Below are 20,082 nucleotides of genomic sequence, written 5' to 3' on the forward strand. Positions count from 1 at the left end.
GGGGCTTAAAGTTGGCAGAGGAAAATGTAGAGGGTTTGGTCTTGGCAGCTTGATCCAAATGTAAAGTTAAGGGCAACCAGTATAAGTCAACATTACGAGAGGGTTTGCACATGGCTGCGAAGGCTACGTCAAGCCTATGGGAGTGGCAGAGTAAGTTCCACCAACAGACCATGGAAAGTTTGTGTAGAGACTTCCAGTTGGAAGAAATGTGTTGGAGGGCAAGGGCAAGCATGAGGTCAAAGAGACCTCTCGAGTGTGGTGGGAGGTCAAGAGAATCAGACAGACTGCCTAGAAACACCAAGGAAGCTGAGAAAGGGATAGAGAAGTGAAAGATATTGCGACCCTTGACCCTATCTGTTCCTATTTCTCGTGAGTCCTTTCTGCTAATGCCCATTTGGTATAATTCACTCATTCTCATACGGAATAGACCCATTGCCTGGCCTACCTGGAGATCGAGGGGTGTTATCTGGGTTCATCATCTTTTCGATGGCTTGTCCCCTCGCTCCTTTCCTCAATTTCAGTCCTCCTTCCAATGCCCTTCCTCCTTCGCGAAGAAATACTTCATTCTTATGGAAACTGTCCTTGAACGATACTACTCTCTCGATTCTGCCGCCTCACCTCCATCACCTTCTTCTTTACTTACCCTTCTTTCTGCTGTTCCTAAGGCCTCCCTTATCTACCGATTTTTCTCTGCTTCTGACCCTGATCGCCCCAAATCGAAATTAGAACTCTCTTGGGAGAAAGATCTCGATTCTATATGGCCGATTTCTCTTTGGGATAAAATTTGGGCTAAATCTCTCAAAACCTCCCGCAATGCCTCTCTGACTCAATCTCTCTTTTTCTTTTATCATAGACTCTACTTTTCTCCTCTTTCCTTATCCCGTTTCGTGCCCTCTTCTAGTGCTGTTTGCTGGACTTGCAAAGCTGCCAATGCAGATTCCTTTCACCTTTTCTTTCTCTGTCCTTCCGTCCGCCTTTTCTGGACACAGGTGTGGACCCGTATTTCTCATATGTTTCCTAGTTTCTAATTCTGCATGCAATCACGTGCAATGTAACATTGCATTGCAAGTACTCATCTTGGGATGGTGCATTGGACATCTGTGAGGATCAAGACTGTGATAGTTTAAAGAGTGCTGTCATATTTTAGAGTCTCTTAAGGAGACTTTTTCCCCGCTACACGAGTGAGAGTGAGCATGTTTCTGTGTTAATGATGTACATTAAGTAATTAACAGTTTACCAGAACAATTTGGTGCATTGAATTTGGCTGACAAGTTTGGTTATAGTGTGCTTCAGCTTTTAAACTGAGTGGCAGTCAGAAATCTATTATTTAATGCCAACGACCCCATACTCAAGGCACTTTAGCACCTTTGGGGCAATAGACAAATATTTGGGGAATTGATCACTAGCTTGGCACAGCTACTATTGTGTACTATTGTTATGCAGTGCTGGAGAAGCAGATTAGAAATGAGTGGCTCTTGGGTAGTATATTATGGAATTTATGAAACATGATACCAGTCACGTGAAAACTCAAATTCTGACATTTAGGTTGCGTTCAGCTGTTCTGTTTTTTTTACACAACAAACTTTATTGTCTGATCTCATATGTTATGCATAGCTCTGTCTCCCAGAGGCAACTGCCTTCATCAATGCATCACGAGAATCGTCAGTTACAGTTTAACAGATGAAAAACAATTGAAGCAAAAAAGAAGTTCAGCTGTTTTTTCAAGTTTAGTCTGGTAGTAATAGGACAGTGTTTTAGCATGAATGGGCTTTGTATGACATAGGTATATACATAGTTAGTGCATAATAAGTAAGCAGGAATTTCTTCTATACATCAATCATTGATATAGATTCTCCTTTGATATTGTCTATACAATACTGTTTATTGTTTTATGTTTCCTTTTGGCTGTTTGTTTGCCAGTTTGCACAATATGATGGAGTAACTTTGAGTATTGCTTGTTGTTTTAGTAGGCATTGGCATTGTGACATATTTTGTGAGACAATACAACTGAATGACCCCACTAGAAATTGATTGTGACGTAAATTTAATTCAATGTTTTTTTCGTTACATTTTTTTAACGGACAATTCATTTAAAAAAAGGAACCATTTAAAGTGCTATGATTATGAATTAAAATGTCTAAACTGCGCTCAGCTTGTTGAGAAATATCATAAATAAAAATTGAGAAATAGCAAGTAGTGAATCAGACATTTTAAATTAGCCATTGTAAATTGGTATATGGTCATGGTAGTACAGTAAAATCAAAATACAAAACAAAAAGAAAGCAAGCAGCCCTGCAGAAAGTTACAGCTGCCATAACTGAAAAAGGTATTAAGGTAAAAGTTGGTTCGACCCGCATAATCAAATGAAATTTCATTGCATTTGTTTATGCCAAACACTCTCTAATAGGTTGACTATCAAAATCTGGTACTTCAGTTTTTTATCAATTATTCTATTTCATTACAGATTAAGCATACTCTATCCCAGTCATATTTATTTACTGCTATTTTATTGTTTTAATGAATATCACATATTTCAAAAATGGTTGAAATAATTTTTCTGGTTTTGTATTGTTCCTTCTCTCTAGTGTATTTAGTTAAGCATCACCACTATAGATAAACCCTTGAGTTCAACCTCCTACAATAAACAAGGACAATTCATGCTGCTGAAAATGGAATAACATGTTTCAACCCATTAATAATATTTACAAACACAGTATAAAAATCTGTATGATAGTCTTTTGTAGGAACATGTGAACATGATCAATAAAGTCCTACCTTTGGTAAAAAATAGCCCTTGAAGTTGATATCCACAGTCGTCTCACGTGGAAAATCTAAAGGGAAAATGTTGCCAAATCTCTGCACCTCATGTATGACTGCATCGGTGTATGGCATAAGCTTCCGATGTCCTATGCTCGGGTGTTTGGAGCCTACCACCCTGTCAATCTCTTCCTGGACCTTTCCTAGGTACAACAAACAAGAGGTATTTATCTTTAGAGTTATCAGCATACATGTCCACATTTTGTGATCCATTACTTGCATTATCAATGTACAGATAAACATGTAGATGCTCGATTTCCAGAGGAAAATGATGTACACTCATATCAGATTTTAACAAGACGATAAACAATCTTAGTGTGATGTGTGGTGAGTAATGGGTTGCTCCTTTTTGACACAAATCTCATCATTTAAGATATTGTTTTAAGAGATATTATGAGTTAAAAAATGAATAAAAAACGTCAACAGTTATATTCAATGTGGTATCAATAGAAAAATAAATCAAATGAAACATAAACTATGGTTACAAACTATAGAACTGCAGCTCATGAGTACATATCCCATCACTTTTTCACAAGTCTCTTTGTACCATAATCAGCAATGCTGAACTGGTTGCTACTTCCACAAGACCCTACAAATGTCTCTGTTACACCACAATCCCCAAAGTATACACTTGCCCACATCAGGGAACAGCATATTGCATGCTAGGAGTTCTCACCCATACACACTAAAGAACAGTGGGGCATATTACCAACGAGTAGCGATATTTATCGCTAACTAGGATTAGCAACAATTTTCTTATCGCTAAGCATCGCCGAAAATTATCGCTGAGATACCGTGCTATTAGCAACGTTTATCTCCAAAGGAATAATTTTTCCGGCGATAGCGTGAATATCGCTGAGAATACAGCGATATACACGCATTAGCGATGAAAAGCTCTTAGCCATGTTATCCACCTCCCACTGGATAACATGGCTAAGAACTGGTCTGACCAGGGGTTAATTTTTGGCGACAGCGGGAATATTTTCATCGCTACGCCCGCCTTACTAATAGGCGATAGCGACAGTAGCGACTGCTTTCAGTCGCTAACAGGTTGGGTATGCCCACTTTGCATGTCTTTAGCGATAAATATCGCTGACATGCAAAGTGGGCCCCAAACCGCTCGCTATCGCCTAAAAGCTGTCGCTAACATCAGTTAGCAACAGCTTACTAGTATAGAGATAGAATTATTGCCCTTTCGGCCACTAAACCGTCGATAATTGCCTATTGCCCCCCTTGGTAATATGCCCCAGTATTCCCCATGGGGAATTACTCAGGGAACTGCGCATCAGTACCAGTAAGGAACAATTTGGAAAGACACAATCCAATATGACAACAAGATTGAAACAGAGCAGGTACGCAGCACCAACATTAAGAGAAGGACAGAGGAAAGTCTAGAAACTTTTGTTCTCTGACAAAACAAACAGAAAAAAATTTGATAATAGAGTTGTAAGATTCATTACGACATATGATGAAAAGCATAAACTGCTTGGAAAAGCATTAGCCAAGCGCTGGCCTTTAATCATCAAAGGGGCATATTACCAAGGGGTGCGATAGGCAATTATCACCGGTTTAGCGCCCGCTAAGCGGCGATAATTCTATTGCTATATTAGCAAGCTGTCGCTAACTGATGTTAGCGACAAGTTTTAGGTGATAGCGAGCGGTTTGGGGACCGCTTTGCATGTCAGCGATATTTATCGCTAATGACATACAAAGTGGGCATACCCAACATGTTAGCAACTGAAAGCAGTTGCTAACTTCGCTATTGCCTATTAGCAAGGCAGGCCTAGCGATGGAAATATTCCCGCTATCGCCAAAAACAAATGCCTACTCAGACCAGTTCTTAGCCATGTTATCCAATGGGAGGTGGATAGCATGGCTAAGAGCATTTCATCGCTAATACGTGAATATCACTGTGTTCTCAGCGATATTAACGATATCACCGGAAAAATTATCGCTTTGGAGATAAACGTGTCTAATAGCACGTTATCTCAGCAATAATTTCCGGCGATGCTTAGCGATAAAAAATGTGTTGCTAAGCCTAGTTAGCGATAAATATCGCTACTCGTTGGTAATATGCCCCAAAGTTCCTATAATAGGTTATAGCATTCCGAACAAGCCTCAGGTAGCATACAGAAAAGCCAGACATTTTGCTAGTTAAGAATGCGGTATCGTCTATGGTACATACTTGGCTCAGACCTAAATCAGGGTTTAAGAAGTGCACTAAGTGCAAAGCATGCAAGAATGGTAAGAACCAGGTCGAATTGAAAATCCTTTTCCATAAAACAATATTAATAAAGAAACATTTGACTTGCAAAATGCCCTATCGTGTCCCTGACTCAAATGGTATGTAGGCAATACTATTTTACCAGCACATAAGCGAATACAGCAGCATCTTAGAGCAATAAAGAAGAATGATAGCACCTATCCAGTGGCACATCACTTTCACAAAACACATGGCAGGGACCACAAGGTACTGCAAAATGGTGTAATTGATTGTGTAATTGATTGTGTTTTACAGATGCATTTGATTAGAATAATTATGAAGTTAACTGTGTCGTTAAAATAGAATATTCACAATAAGGGCCTAGACAAAACTAGGGAAAATGATCATAGAAAAATCATATAAGCCAACTGAGGAAGAAACACAAAGTGATATGTAAACATGTTCAAATATGGCCCTAATGTGTTTATGAGAGAACAAAATCAATAAAATATATTCAACTGTAAAATTATGCATTGAGGCAAATGTATTGTTAGTGAATTAACATACAGTTTTACAAAGCAGTACTGATGATATAGTAGTATGTACATGTACTGTAGGCCACTTCAAGATGGCGACTAAATACAAAAATGTTGGTGATTGTCCTCCTATTATGTTTGTTACAACCACTGATGAGATACATGGTCAGCAATGTGACCAAGGTACATGCGAGCACCGAAATACGATAAAAGACATAACTGTCTTTGCAGAAGCAGGCAAAATAAATGTATTTACTTGCATCAGCGCGCCTTAATTGAGAAGGAACCACTATTTGGAATGTAATAACAGCGCATGGCGAAGTGCTGTAAATCGAGCACCACAGGCGATCAGGTTGCCCAGGGTAACTCGCCAAACACAGAGGGATATATAATGGAAGCGAGGAAAAAACTCAGCTGCACTACGCGGAGTGGAGTTTTCTGCACTCTGCGAGCTCCACATAGATTGGAGCACAGAAAACCCTGCCAACTCGGCAAGCAGAGTGGAGTTCAATATGTAAAACATATTTAAACTTTACAGAAACACAAAGTCACTGGATGATGTCATCAGTGATGTTATCAGTGATGTCAAATGAGATGTCATCAGTGATGTCATCAGTGATGCCATTTGAGATGTCATCAGTGATGTCATCAGTGATGTCACTGACCATGTCATGAATGATGTAATATGTGACATCATCAGCAGTGGATTGCGGTTGAGCGAAATATAGTTAGTACAACTAACTATAAAGGAGCAATTTCAATGGTTTTTTAAATGCTAATTCCTAACTATATAAGGCCTGAAACCTATGGTTTTTTAAGTGAATTTGCAAGGTTTTTAAAATGCTAATTCCTAATATATAAGGCCTGAAACCTATGGTTTTTTAAGGGAATTTGCAAGGCTTTTTGAATGCTAATTCCTAACTATATAAGGCTTGAAACCTATGGTTTTTTCAGTGAATTTGCAAGGTTTTTTAAATGCTAATTCCTAACTATATCAGGCGTGAAACCTATGGTTTTTTCAGTGAATTTCAAAGGTTTTGTAAATGCAAATTCTATTAACGGATAACGTTTATATATGTTATTATCCTTATGGGACCACCTGAGCAGCCATCATGTTTCTCAGGAGAAGTGAGGCACAAGAGAGCACAAAACAAGAGTGGAAAACGCGAAAAGGGGGCAGGGTTGAGACCCCTTAGCCCTTCTCAGGGGGTCCCAGTAGGACCACCAAGCAAGCCGGGCTGAAGACGGCTGGAATGCCAGAAACCGGTCCTCGGAAGCTTGTTTCCGGTCCAGGGAAGGCATGGCTTGGCAGTTCGGGCTGGACTGTTCCCATGAGGCACAGGGTCAGACTGATTAGCATATAGCCATGTCTGAACTGGGGTGGCAGAGTGGGCTAAAGAACGGTGATGAATTAAACCCAGATCTTTTGACTGGGTGTGAGTGTTTGATTGGTTCAGATGCTCCGTCCATTACCACCCCCTTTTGTACCTCTTCCTGCAGTAAGGCACGCTCAATATCGTGGCATTTTGTCATTGAATTCACAGTGAATAACACCGACCATTTAAATTCATGTTCATTATGGCCTTTATCACAGAAGTGCTCAACCAGTGGAGCGGTCATTATTTTTTTCTTTGTGCGTGATCGATGCTGGCCAATCCTTTGGTTGACTTGTTGGCTAGTCTTGTCTATGTAGATTAGTGGGCACGGGCAAAGTATTCTGTAAACGACATTTTTCGTTTTGCAATTGGAGAATTCTGTATGTCTCCACTTAGTTCCCTGATGGATAAATTAATTGCCCTCAATTGTGGTAGAACAAGCAACACAATTGCCGCACCTGTGATGACCTTCCACGGGCTTTAGGTTCCATTGTGCCAGAAGGTCACTTTTAGGTTTTGGAATGGTAATGTCAACTCTAATCAATTGTTCGCCAATACTTCGATTTTTTCTATGAGCGAAGATGGGCTCAGGAAATGGACAATTCAAACGTTTTAATAGATGCCAATTCTTTAGAATAGCTTGGCGCAACTTGTGGGTGTCGGGACAGAACGTTGTGACGCACACCATTTTGTTCATCGGAGGGCGTTGCGTCAGCTGCAGCAAGCATTCTCTCGGCATGTATCTAGCACGTTTGAATGAGTGCTTAAGGAGCTTCTTAGGGTAGCCCCTGTCCTGCATGTCATGACAAAAAGATCTCGCATGTCTTTCATATTCAGCCACATCCGAACAATTACGCCTGATTCTGAGCAATTGCCCATAGGGCAGATTGGCCTTTAAATTGCGTGGATGGGCACTTCTATGGTGCAGGATGGTGTTCCTATCAGTCGCCTTTTTATGTAGCGATGTTACCAATTGTCCTTCCTCACATCTCACCTCAACATCCAAAAACGTCATGCGACTAGTGCTGTTTTCTATTGAAAATTTGATGTCCCTGTGTCTTGCATTGAGCCATCCATGGAAAGACATTAGCTCCGCCTGACTCCCCTTCCACAGTAAAATTCGATCTCTGAATCGGTTGTTAGCTTCCACGAACTTCTGTTCGTATTGTGCCATGAAGAGAACCGCCATTTCTGGGGCATAAGGACACCCCATGGCGGTCCCCTTCACTTGCATGTAATACTCACCATTAAAGGTGAAATAGTTTTACTTAAGTGCTATTTCCGCCAATTCTAAGATAAAGGCAATGGGGACCCGATGTGGTCTTTCTCTCTGGTCAAGGTAAATAGGTGTAATATTGACAACCCGTCAAATAACTCATATACTGAATAAATTCAGAAATTAACAGAAAAGAGAGACTATCAACCCTACTGAAAATTTCACAAGAAAAATATGTCTGCATGAATGCAGGTTATTAACGAGGTAGTCTGAAGTGTATATGAGCAAAAAAAATGCAGATGTAAACAAATAACAAGCGTGCACTATATATCGCAAATTTAAACATATTGACTGTATAAATATACGCATTTGATAATATTATATCGATTTGGTTAAAAATCAATAAATAGTATAGAAAAATTATCAAAGTTAAATAACATTAAAAAAATGAGCAGTTTATATGTGAATGTAAACATCATAATTGTGCAAAATGGTATAAATACTAAAACAGACTACAGCAATAAAATCTATTTCTATGAATGGAAGAAGACAGTAGGGACATCTGTGACGATGGCAACCCTTCTTAGAATCATAAAAGACCATATTAAAGTGTATGTTAAAACTATTTGTGTATTATAAGAAAAAACCGCAGGTGAATTCTATGATGCAGTAAGGTATTAAAATCAATTCCTGCATCTATAAAAAATATATACAGTTAAAAATGGCCAAGAAACAGTAAGTCATCAGTAAGTCATCAGTTGAGCTAGGGAAGCGGCCATAGTTAGAATAATAGTTGTAGGAACCAGACTGGGAGAGGATGTAGACAGATGGAAGAATAGCTGGATGGTCTGTAGGAAATGATATAAATCCTCTGTTGTGTTAAGGCCATTAGGCACTTTTCTGTCCAACTCAAGAATCATTTTTGATTTGAGTTGCCTTAGCATCTTATCTCTATCACCACCCCTGCATGGTTTGGGGACAGCAGTCAATACATAATAATTGAGACACTGAAGGTTGTTGTTATGTATCATCTTGAAATGTCTTGCGACAGGATAGAAGCTGTCGCTGTTGACTATTGCTCGGAGATGCTGCAAAATTCTGACATGCACCTGAAGCCTGGTACTCCCAACATATCTCAGGCCGCAGGTGCATGTCAGAACATAAACAGCATACTCCGTTTTGCAATTATAGTTGCCTTTGATGGGTAACAGAGTTGGACTAAACGGAGTGGCATATTTAGTAGTGTTGATGCCAAACTTACATGCCCTGCAACTAGAACATGTAGTAAACCCCGGCCGGGGTTGTAACCAAGATTCGGGTTTCATAAGTTCGGGGAATGAGTTAGAGACATGTGTGCGCATGGAAGGGCCCTTACGGTAGGTGATATTGGGTCCACACATTAATTGGGGTGCTAGGACACCATCAGTCATGAGTATGGGCCAACTTTTTGTTAAAATAGCTTTGATGCGTCGTTCTTGTCACAAACCTTAAACTTGGGTCATCTTTGATATTAGTAGTCTCTGGAATGGGGATCTCTGAGGGGCTCAACAGGGATTCCCTAGATCTTTCCTTCAACTTGTCAGTAGCTATTTTGAGCACTTTGTCACTGTAGCCCCAGTCTTTAAATCTCTTGAGGGCTTGGGTAGTACAAACTGCTAATTCTTCCTCTGTGCTACAAATCCTTTTTAGTCGGAGCAACTCCCCGTAGGGGATGTTGTCGACGACATGGTGAGGGTGTGTGCTACTGGCGTGGAGAACAGAGTTTCCAGCCATGTTTTTTCTAAATAGGGTGGTTGCAATTTTTCCATTCTTGACGAACACTTTGACATCCAAGAAATCTATAGTTTGTTTACTCATTTTGTACGTGAATTTCAGATTTTCTTGGTTCATGTTGAGTTGTTCAATAAAATCGATGGCACTAGTTTCATCCCCCCTCCAAATCATAAATACATCATCGATAAAACGTATCCACTGTACTCTTTGTTTGGAGTAAATGTCATGATGTGTTCCCATGAGGACCTGCTTCTCCCACCAGCCTACGTGCAAGCATGCATAGCTGGGAGAAAAGCAGGCCCCCATAACCACACCCCTTTTCCTGCAGATAGATCTTCTTTCCAAAGATAAAGTAGTTATTATGTAAACTTCATGTGACAAGCTCTGTAATCATTTTGTTATGATTGTAACAATCTAAGGGTCGAGTCCCTAAGAAAAATTCAAGTGCCCTTAGTCCTGTGCTGTGTTCAATACTGGTATATAAGGACTCAATGTCCAGGGCAATAAATATAGAGTCAGATGTCCATGGAGTGTTCTTTATCTTGCGCAAAATGTCTCCCGTGTCCTTCACGTAGGTGGGCAAGGTTTTCACCAAATTCTGCACAAAATAATACACATAAGTAGCGTTGTGTTCCGCCATACTGTCAATTGCGGATATTATCGGTCTTCCAGGAACTGGTAGAATTTCCTTGTGAATTTTCGGGAATAAATATAACCTGGGCATGACTGGATGCTCTACATCAAGGAACTTGAACTCCTGCATGGAAATCAGGCCCTCTCGCTTGTATTTATACAGCATTTTTTTAAGAGTATCTCTTGCTTTATCATATTCTTTTGCACTGGCTTTCTGATAACATGTGGTGTCTGAAAGATGTCTGGTCGCCTCAATGATGTAGTCTTTTTGTGGCCAGATGACAATGTTACCTCCTTTGTCTGAGCTACAGACGATGTTTTTATAGTCAGTTTTCAATTTAGTCATGAGTGCCCAGTATAGTTTTTCCCTATCATTTTTTTGTCTTTTGCGATGTTTAATTTGGTGATGTAACTTTTTGAGATCTGCTGTCACCACCACATGAAATGAGTGATGGTGTCTCGGGGCATGGTAGGTATGAAATTGGAGGAAGGTTTGAATGGACTGCTACCTGCTCCCATTTGATTGATAGCGGTGTCTCTGAGCTCTTGTTGGGTCGATAGATTGGAGTCTATACTGTCATTGAGGCTTCCATTTGCTGCAAGGAAATTAATGCTCTGGTATGGTGAGCCAACAGTGTAGTGGGATTCGGTTCGATATTGGTTGGTTCCATTTAATTGAGACCATCCTTGACATTGAAGAACTTGCGCAATTTGAGTTTGCGTATATATCGAAATACATCTATTCTGGTCTTTGAATAGTTGAAGTCACTTGTTGGGCAAAAACTCAACCCCAGGCTCAATAATTGTTTCTCTGCCTCTATAAGTGTCGTGGAGGAGAGATTTTCTATTGTCTTGTCATTTAATTTCTGTTCCGCCAATTTTGTTTAAGTTTGTGTTTTTTAAGGCGTTCCCTCCTTCGTTGGTTGAGTTTTTCCCTTTTTGTGGCTGAGGCTGTGGCTGCAGCTGATTTATAGAACGTAGTGATTGGAGGCGAGAATTCACTAAAAAATCCACCTCCTCACCTAAATCAAATATATATATTTATTTCCACAAAAGTGCAGTGCGGCTCTAAATCTGAGCACTTTTGTGGAAATATATAGGCACTGAGCACGACCCACTGAGGGTTATTGCATGTACTTAAGAATAAGGAATTGAGCACCTGTGTGATTAAACAGAGCAGCCCATGAAGAAGAGGCTGTGTCCTCGAAACGCGTTGGCTAAAGAAAATTAAAAGTTACCTTGAATGAAAATGCAGTTTTTTTGAAGTGAATAAAACCTGTTGGTGACAGCAGCTGCTGAGAGTGCATCTTTGAGCTTTCGGGCGTTTTTGGAGAAAATATATATATATATTTCCACAAAAGTGCTCAGATTTAGAGCCTCACTCCTCAACACGCCTGTCTGCCCTAAGAACAAGGATGCTCAGGATCATTTGCGAAAACGGTTTTATTTGCGAAAAGGTAACGCCTTTCAATCACAGCTGCAGTCGTCAGTAGGTAGGTATAGTTAGGACCTTGTTTCTATTCGAAAAGCATTTTTTGTTTTGCCAATATCTTTGGTGCTGGTTGACAAATCTTTGCCACATTTTCAAAACTATTAAGGCGCTCCGGTCAGCTCCTGTCTTGAAAGTTTCAGGGGGATTTGTCAAGGGTAGGCAGTGCAAAAAGGTGGGTTCCAAAACACTTTTTCTTCATGTTGATGTTAATTTAAATAGGAAACTTTAGACAAGGCTACAGCCCAAACTGCTGAATGGAATTCAACCACATTTGGCAAACAGGTAGGTCTTGGTTCAGAAAATGACCTTGTTTTAAATGGTGTAAATCTGTTCAGTAGCTCCTTAGAAATTCATATATAAAAAATATTAGTATCTGGTGACCGCGGTAGATCCACGAACACTCCCGAACACAAGCTTAATTCTGATTGGCTGTTAACACTTCAAACTCAAACTGAATCACAAAACAAAAGGTGAAAGAAACAATAAAAAATACGAAAAGGGGACACGGTAGGAACCCCCTGAACCCCCTGACCCTCTAAGCCTACTCAGGGGGTTCCACAGAGAGCCTCAGGGCCCAAACAAGCATTTTTAAAAAAATTTCGGTGGGATTGACATAGGGTCTGAGAATCCGGTTGAAAATAAAATGAAGCATGGGCCCAGGGGCAATACATAATTATGTAGCAGGGGACTGCCACCTCCTCGAGGCTTTGTTAATAATGTGTGGAGCATGTGAATCCCGCAGCCCTGGGGAATGCCACCTCCCAGGGGCTTTTTAATAGTAATTGAGTGCCGGGGGGCTCCTGCCGCCCCACAATGCCCCGGGAACCACCACCTCCCTTGGGCTATATGCTTTAAATCCAGGGCGCCACATGGTCCCCCCAGCCCCGGGGACCACAACCTCCTTGGGGCTACTTTTAAACTCTAAGTGTGAGGGACTCGAGCCCACCCCACTGCCCTGGGGACCGCCACCTCCCTGGGGCACACTTTATTCAAATATGGGGATCCGTTACAGAACCCTGGTGAACACCCCCTCCCAAGGAACCACCACCTCCCCGGGGCTTTAAACCAGTTGGGAGGGGGGCGCATGACCCCCTTGAGGAGCTCTGCTTGGCCCTGGGGACAACCATGCCCCAGGGCCAACTCCTGCAATGTGTTGGGGTGCCTACCCTGAGACATTGCAGTTTGCTATAGCAAACGTCTGCTTTACTTCATGGAAGCAAGAGCATGAAAACTGCTCTTGCTTCCGTGAATCGAAGCAGATTTGCTTTTGGGCAGAGGGAGCTGCATGTCAGCAGCTCTCTTTGTCCAAAATCAATGCCAGCTCCTGCAGGAGGGAGAGAGCTGGCAGGGACCACGGAGGCATTGAGGCTCCCCGCGGTCCCCAACACAGAGGCTGTGCCTTGAAGGATGGGGTCCCTGGGGCGCAAAATGGCCCGGGGGGGGTTATTTCAAAGTATGTAATTCAGAAGGAAGTATTGCATTTGTGAACTTTGATATAGAGCTAATGAGATTGAAGTTAATAATCACATTCCATTTGATAAAGTTAGTAATAATATAATAAAAATAAAAATTAAACTTGAAAAGTGTATTGTGTTGTAGTACACTGAATTTGTGCTCTTGTTTTGTGGATTCATGACGGGTTCACAAATCCACAAAAATTAAAAAAGAATGTATGTTTAAAAAAAATATAATAAACTGTTGGGTTATAGGGTGACTGTAAAAAGAGCCCTTGTTTTCATTATGACTTTGTTGGAAATACATGTAAGTGCGGATGCACAGCTTAAGGTTGTTGAGAAGTAATCTGTGTCCTTCATCTGAGAAGTCAACTCCATCACTTATGCAGATTTCTTCCATATCAAAACATAGATTATTGTTATAGTCCATCCTATGGTCTCTGAGGTAAGCAGAAACAACTTTATTGGCATTCTTCCTTGCTTTCTCAAACTGTGAACAGAATTAATGTAACCATTTCCTTTTCTGTATTTGGCATACACTAGAGTGTACAAAGACAGTTTGAGGCAAAAGCAACATCAATTGCCCAAAGGTATCTTTCATTAGCATTTCCAGACCTAATCCAGACAATGTGCCTAGGTCATTGCCACCACAGTGCACAATCATGCGTCAGGGGGTTGGTGATTCAAAAAGGTTTTAACCAAAGGCATTAATTGGTGCCACTTCAATCCTCTCTGTGCAATCCATTTAATATCCACATTCTGCAAACCGAGGTCTTTGTCAATACCTCTGCATTCACCATACCTTTTGCACCAGAAAACATTGCTGTGCCCTACAATCCATGTTGTAAACATCTTGAGGGGATGTCTGGAATGAATGAAAAGATTTCTGTAGCTCAGGTTGTCAGCTGGTAGAAGGAGAGTTATTTGAAATAGTAGAGAAGATGCTGTTTCTGAAAAAGCTGATAAGTGATTGGCTGTTCATTAACACTGTTTACTCAAAAATAGGATGCATATTACTTTCCTGAAGAAGCATGTTTCATAATGGTTATTAAAAAATGTTTAAAAGGTACAGTGGATAGGATAAGGAACCACACTTGAAATTTGCATTTCTAAGCTACTGTACTGAACTTGAAAATATGGTGAACTTGTGACCTCCTTGTACAGTTGAATGTTGCAAAAAAGGTTGCGGTGGAAACTGGGATTGGGCAGAATGGAGCAAGGGTTAAAAGTTAACTGTGGTTTTAAAATGTGAAATGGTAACTTATATATAAGTGATATGTTACTAAATTAAGTTTTTTTAGGTCAGTAGTATGTGTAGAAGTAGTCTGTTGTTTTTTAAAAAACTAGTATTATTAGTAATAGGTTTTTGATCTCATGTATGAATTTGAGGCTCCATCGTGATGCTACACTGCGGCGGAGTCGCACTCCAGAAGATTACAGAACCACTTTGGGCACTTTTAGACGACAGTTAGAAAGGGGTTATAATGTCTAACCAATAGAAATGTGTTTCACCCCGGAGGCAAATGATGGCGGCCACAAGAGTGGACGCGTAAGCTCACCGCTCCCGCGGACCTCACAAGAAGCTGCTGGAGGAGCAAAAACCGCCACTCAGAAACAAGAGGAATGAACCTCGAAAGATATTATTTTTGAAGCCACTTACGAGCCGAAAAGAATTTTGCACGAGTGCGTTGAAAAGCTGCTTCTTTTGTTTGTTCAGAGGAGGAGACGGCTGATGCTGGAAGCGTTCTCAGCTTTGCCGATCGGAATCACCAGGTGCCGGCGCACTTGGTGGGCGGGTACCGTTGCTGCTGCACGGCTGAGGTAGGCTGCGTGGGAGGCTGCGAGTGTTTCCACCTGGGCTTACTCTGCTGGGAAGAACGCTGAAGCAGTCATGCCGCCGAAGGGAACCCCGGCAGACCTCGGGGTCAGGAGCGTGATACTTGCGAGATAGAGACTGAGAAAGCTTCCAAAAGCTCCACCAGCACTAATAAAAACTCAGATGTCAAGATGGTTAAAGTTAAAACAAACGTGGGGAATAACAGAACTATTCCTGCAATCTTTTCAGCCGCTAAAGAGAAACCGAAAGGGGAAAAAGAAACTTGCTGCCCTGGAAGTGAGACAAGTAGGATTGAATGCCGGTATAGCAGAGATTGAAGGGTCAGCTGCTGAGGCAGAGGATGCCACTGAAGGCAGCAAGTTGTTGCGACATATTACTAGTGTTTGTGCTGAGGTAACTTTATTAAAGGCTACCCCGGGCTCGGGGGTGGTGAGTGTTGGAATGATTGGAGTACTCCTCAGATCTTGAATGGCCCAAGTGATGCAGATATTATTTCAGAGGATGTAGTACAAGGTGCTGACCCCCAGACTCAACAGGCACAACAAGGGGAAGGGCAAGCACAGGCACAGACACACGCACATATACTGGACGGTGAATCTGGGGATTACTATTCTCTCTCAGAGCACTCTACTTCTTTTTGTGAATATTTGGCGCTGCAGTATTCTAGGCAGATGAATATGGCTGATGATAGTGCCCACAGTAGTATCGGTTTGGAGGACTCAGGGGACTTTATTGATGGTAGCCCTCATACAGTGCGGAAAAAAGGTGATACAGTCTTGGATAAATGGGGTGTAGAAACTGACCAATTATACTCCTTCAATAAAGGACAAAAAGAATACACTGACAAAGACATTACTTTATCCATGACATACCAGTCCATTATGTCTCACCGAGATGAGATACGAGAGGAGAGTCAAAGGGCGCAAAACTCCTGTCGTAAGCAGCAGAATTTGGTGCGAAGTCTGGTTAAATCTCAGGCAGATTTTGTTTCAAGGTTTACCGAGGCAGAGTCGAGGATTTCAAACTTGGATGATGAGTTCGGCTCAACATAAGACAATTACAGAATCACCACGTAACATTAAAGAAGATACACAATGGAAAACAGCTGACTTTGAAAATCGTGCTCGACACAATAATTTGTGAATGATGCAGATTCCAGAAGGGAAAGAGGGACAGGATCCTCGCAATGTTATAGATGAACTTTTTAAAAATGCCTTTCCTGAACTGACTAAATGGGACTGGGATAGGGACATTTAAAGAGCGCATAGATTTCCGTTTAATATCCGTCTTCGGGCAGGACAGGCTGAGGCTAAAACTATAGCTTTTTTTTATCTCTTTCAATAGTTTCTTAGCTAGAGAGGATGTTTTTTTGCTGGCACGTCCCAATAAGAAAAGGGCTGGGGTGGGTTTGAGTTTTTTGCTACGCCTGATTTTTTTTGTTATACAATGGAGAGTCGCTGGCAACTCCGTCAGCTGATTACTCAATATCAGGCTATCATGTTAATTTTTTGCTTCTCCAAAATCTGTAAATTGAAATATGTTTTCTCTGAATGTATATTCTTGTGAGAGAAGGTAGGGGAATACGGGAAGCTTTACATCTACAGGACCATAAGTCCTAAAGCCTCTATAAGGGGAAAGGGAGGGGGGAAGCTAGGGTGGATCAGGGGTGATGGGGTATATGGGTTAGGGGCACTGAGGTGGGGTGAAAATGGGTTAAAAACCACAGTTGGAGCAAGAAAGACGAGCGATAGAATGGATAAAGCACCTCTAAACAATCAGAAAGTTTATGATAAAATGTTAATTAATTTTCAGTCATCTATGTTATTCATATTTTATTATGGTGCTCCGGGGGATTAAAATATGTTCTTTAAATGTTTCGGGTCTCAATAATGTTAACAAAAGGAAGAGAGTAGCTATAGAGCTACGGCACATACAACCTGATGTTTTATGTCTCCAGGAGACACATTTGCCCTGGAGTAATCGTCACTTAGTAGCTGATTTGGGGTATTCTTTAATTGTCGCCTCACAACAGCCATCTAGGACCCGAGGAGTCATGATGTTAGTCAAATCAAATGTCTTTTCAATCGGACGATTTCTAACAGACAAATGTGGCTGTTGGGCCATAGTAGAATTAAGGATAGGTGGTTCTCAAATTACTTTATGTTCTATTTATGGATCCAATTTGGATGAGGCAGCGACTCTGGAGGGTCTGAACTTAGAACTGGCAGCATGGGCAACTCCCCTGGTGATATGCAGAGATATAAATATCAATTTAACTCCTCAAGAAATTATAAGAGGACCGATAAATTATAAAGGATGCAAACCATGGGTCTTTAAGGCTCTTTATAATTTTTTAGAAGATCATGGTTTAGTGGATTTATGGAGCAGTTTGTACCCCACAAACTCAGGTTATACCTAATATTCTTATCCCCATAAAAAAATTGCATGATTGGATTACTTCTTTATGCCTTCATCTTTGTTAACCGGGCCGAGGATGCAATTATTCCCTAGGATCTCTTCTGATCATGCTCCTGTTATGTTAGAAATACCCGCTTTACGGATAGATCATAGAAGTAGAGGCTTCACCTTTGATCGGAAATTATGTGCAGACGATCAATTTAAGAGGTAAATGTCAAAATGGATTACAAAAGTTTTTGGTACTAATACATACTCTGCTCGTATAGATCTCGTGTGGGATTCATTTAAGGCATGTTTTAGAGGTGAAGTCTTGAGCTATGGCATTTCTCATAAAAAGAAACTTAAAGCAGAAATGCGAGACCTTTATTCCGCACTAAGAGTAGCGGAGGATAGGTTGACTCAAAAAATTCAAGGGATGACAAATCGGGAGAATATTTTGGATTTTGAAGATGCAGCCGCTAGGGGTCGTGCTAAAATTACTGGGGTTTGGAATATTGAGACTGCGAAGAAATACCTGGCATATAAAAAACAATGCCATGAGTATGGGGAAACAACAGGGATGTGCCTTGCACTAAAATTGCGCATGCAGGAAACCTCACAACGTATTGAGGCTTTAATAGATTCTACAGGAGAATTGACCCAGGACTCAGAGAAGTTTTTAACTATTTTTCATCAGTTTTATACAGAGTTATATACACAACAAAGGCGGGATGAGGAAGTTGATTTAGTAATACCTGGAGAATCTCTTATCAATTAGACCCTAGTGAGATAGAACGGTTGGATAGTCATCTTACGATGGAAGAACTAGAAAATGCAATGAAAAGTTTAGCATCAGGGAAGGCGGTCGGTCCCGAATTTATCCCAGGAGAGATTTATACGTTTTTTTTGGTCAGCTGAAATATGTAATGCTTGAAAAATGTAAGTCAGCGCAAAAAGGGGTGCACCTAAATCATGGGATGAAGCCACCATAGTGGTTTTTAATAAGAAGGGTAAGCCTCCAGAGTTGCCAGGCTCATATTGTCCGATCTCTTTACTCAATTGCGATAGTAAAATGTACTCAAAAATTTTGGCCAATCGCATTGCAAAAGTAATAACCTCATTAGTTTCAATAAATCAACATGGATTTATTCCTGATAGAGGAACCGTTACACATATAAATGTATTACTCTTTTTTGATATCGCGCAAGTTGAAAAACGGAAACTTGGGTTAATTTTACTAGACCCTGAGAAAGCGTTCGACCGCATGGTGTGGCATTATCTTTGGGAAGTGATGAACCGGGCAGGGTTTGGGAAAGGTTTTATGACGGCAATTCAGGTGTTGTATGCTTCTCCAAGCGCTAGAATCGCTGAGATGGGTATGAGATCTGAGATAATTAAAATAACGAGAGGCACAAGGAAAGGGTGCCCTTGCTCCCCTTTACTTTTTGCGATGTATATAAACCCTTTTATTGAAATGTTATCCAATAGTCAGTTAATAAGACCTTTCTTTGTTCAGGATATTCCGCATTCAGTCTTCGCGTATGACATAGTGGTGATGTCTGTTGATCCGGCTATGGCCCTCGTAGAGATTGTTTTTGGGAGAACAAGGGAACCCCATAAAGCGAACCTGGGGTGGGAGCGTACTTTTTTGAAAACAATGGTTCAGTGGTGGCCTAAAAAAGGTCCTCAGAAAGAAAAGTGTAGCGAACAATTACTTAACGCTAGGGAGCTTTGGGAGTAGGTTCATATGAAAATAGTTTTTATTTTCTTTCTTAGTATATACAATTTTTAACGTTTTTCAGGTGCTCAAATAAGTGGTAGGGTGCAGAACGTGACATAAGTGAACATAGTTAAAAAACGTACTCTCACGCAACAACAAGGTAAAAAAACCACATGAATATATACAATGAAGTGGGGGTATTTCCTTGGGTCGGTCGACGTTTCGATCTGTATGAATTTCAGATCATCATCAGGACGAAAAAGAGCTTCCTGAAACTGCAAGCATTTATTGAAATTAAAGGTAGCATATAGACCTACAAAACAGTTGCTATTGGTGCTCCCGGTTGTAAAATTAATTCACATGCACATTTTGCTCAGAGAAGGGTTCGGGCGCTCAGCAATGTCACCACTTATGTGCTGCGCATTATTGATTAATTTAAGGGATCACTACACAACTTCTGTACATGGCTAAATACCAATCAACCTGATCTGAAATTCACCTACTCATACAACAGACAGCAAATAGATTACTTAGATGTCACCATTAAATGTGAGGAAGAACTTCTGTATACCACACTATTCCGCAAACCTACGGAACGAAATACCCTCCTACAATATCAGAGTGCACA

General features: G+C 40.9%; 1 protein-coding gene across 1 annotated transcript in view; it reads right to left on the bottom strand.

The window, feature by feature from the left end:
- The window catches only part of LOC147706978 (cytochrome P450 2K1-like), a 332,152-nt gene that overhangs the window by 54,863 nt on the left and 257,207 nt on the right, over positions 1-20,082 (bottom strand). The window contains exon 7 of the mRNA XM_086926207.1: positions 2,776-2,960. Within this exon, the coding sequence (XP_086782333.1) occupies positions 2,776-2,960 (185 nt within the window). The remainder of the gene's footprint in view (positions 1-2,775; positions 2,961-20,082) is intronic.

This window comes from Lissotriton vulgaris, chromosome 6 (assembly GCF_964263255.1).
Source record: "Lissotriton vulgaris chromosome 6, aLisVul1.2, whole genome shotgun sequence".
Taxonomy (NCBI): Eukaryota; Metazoa; Chordata; class Amphibia; order Caudata; family Salamandridae; genus Lissotriton; species Lissotriton vulgaris.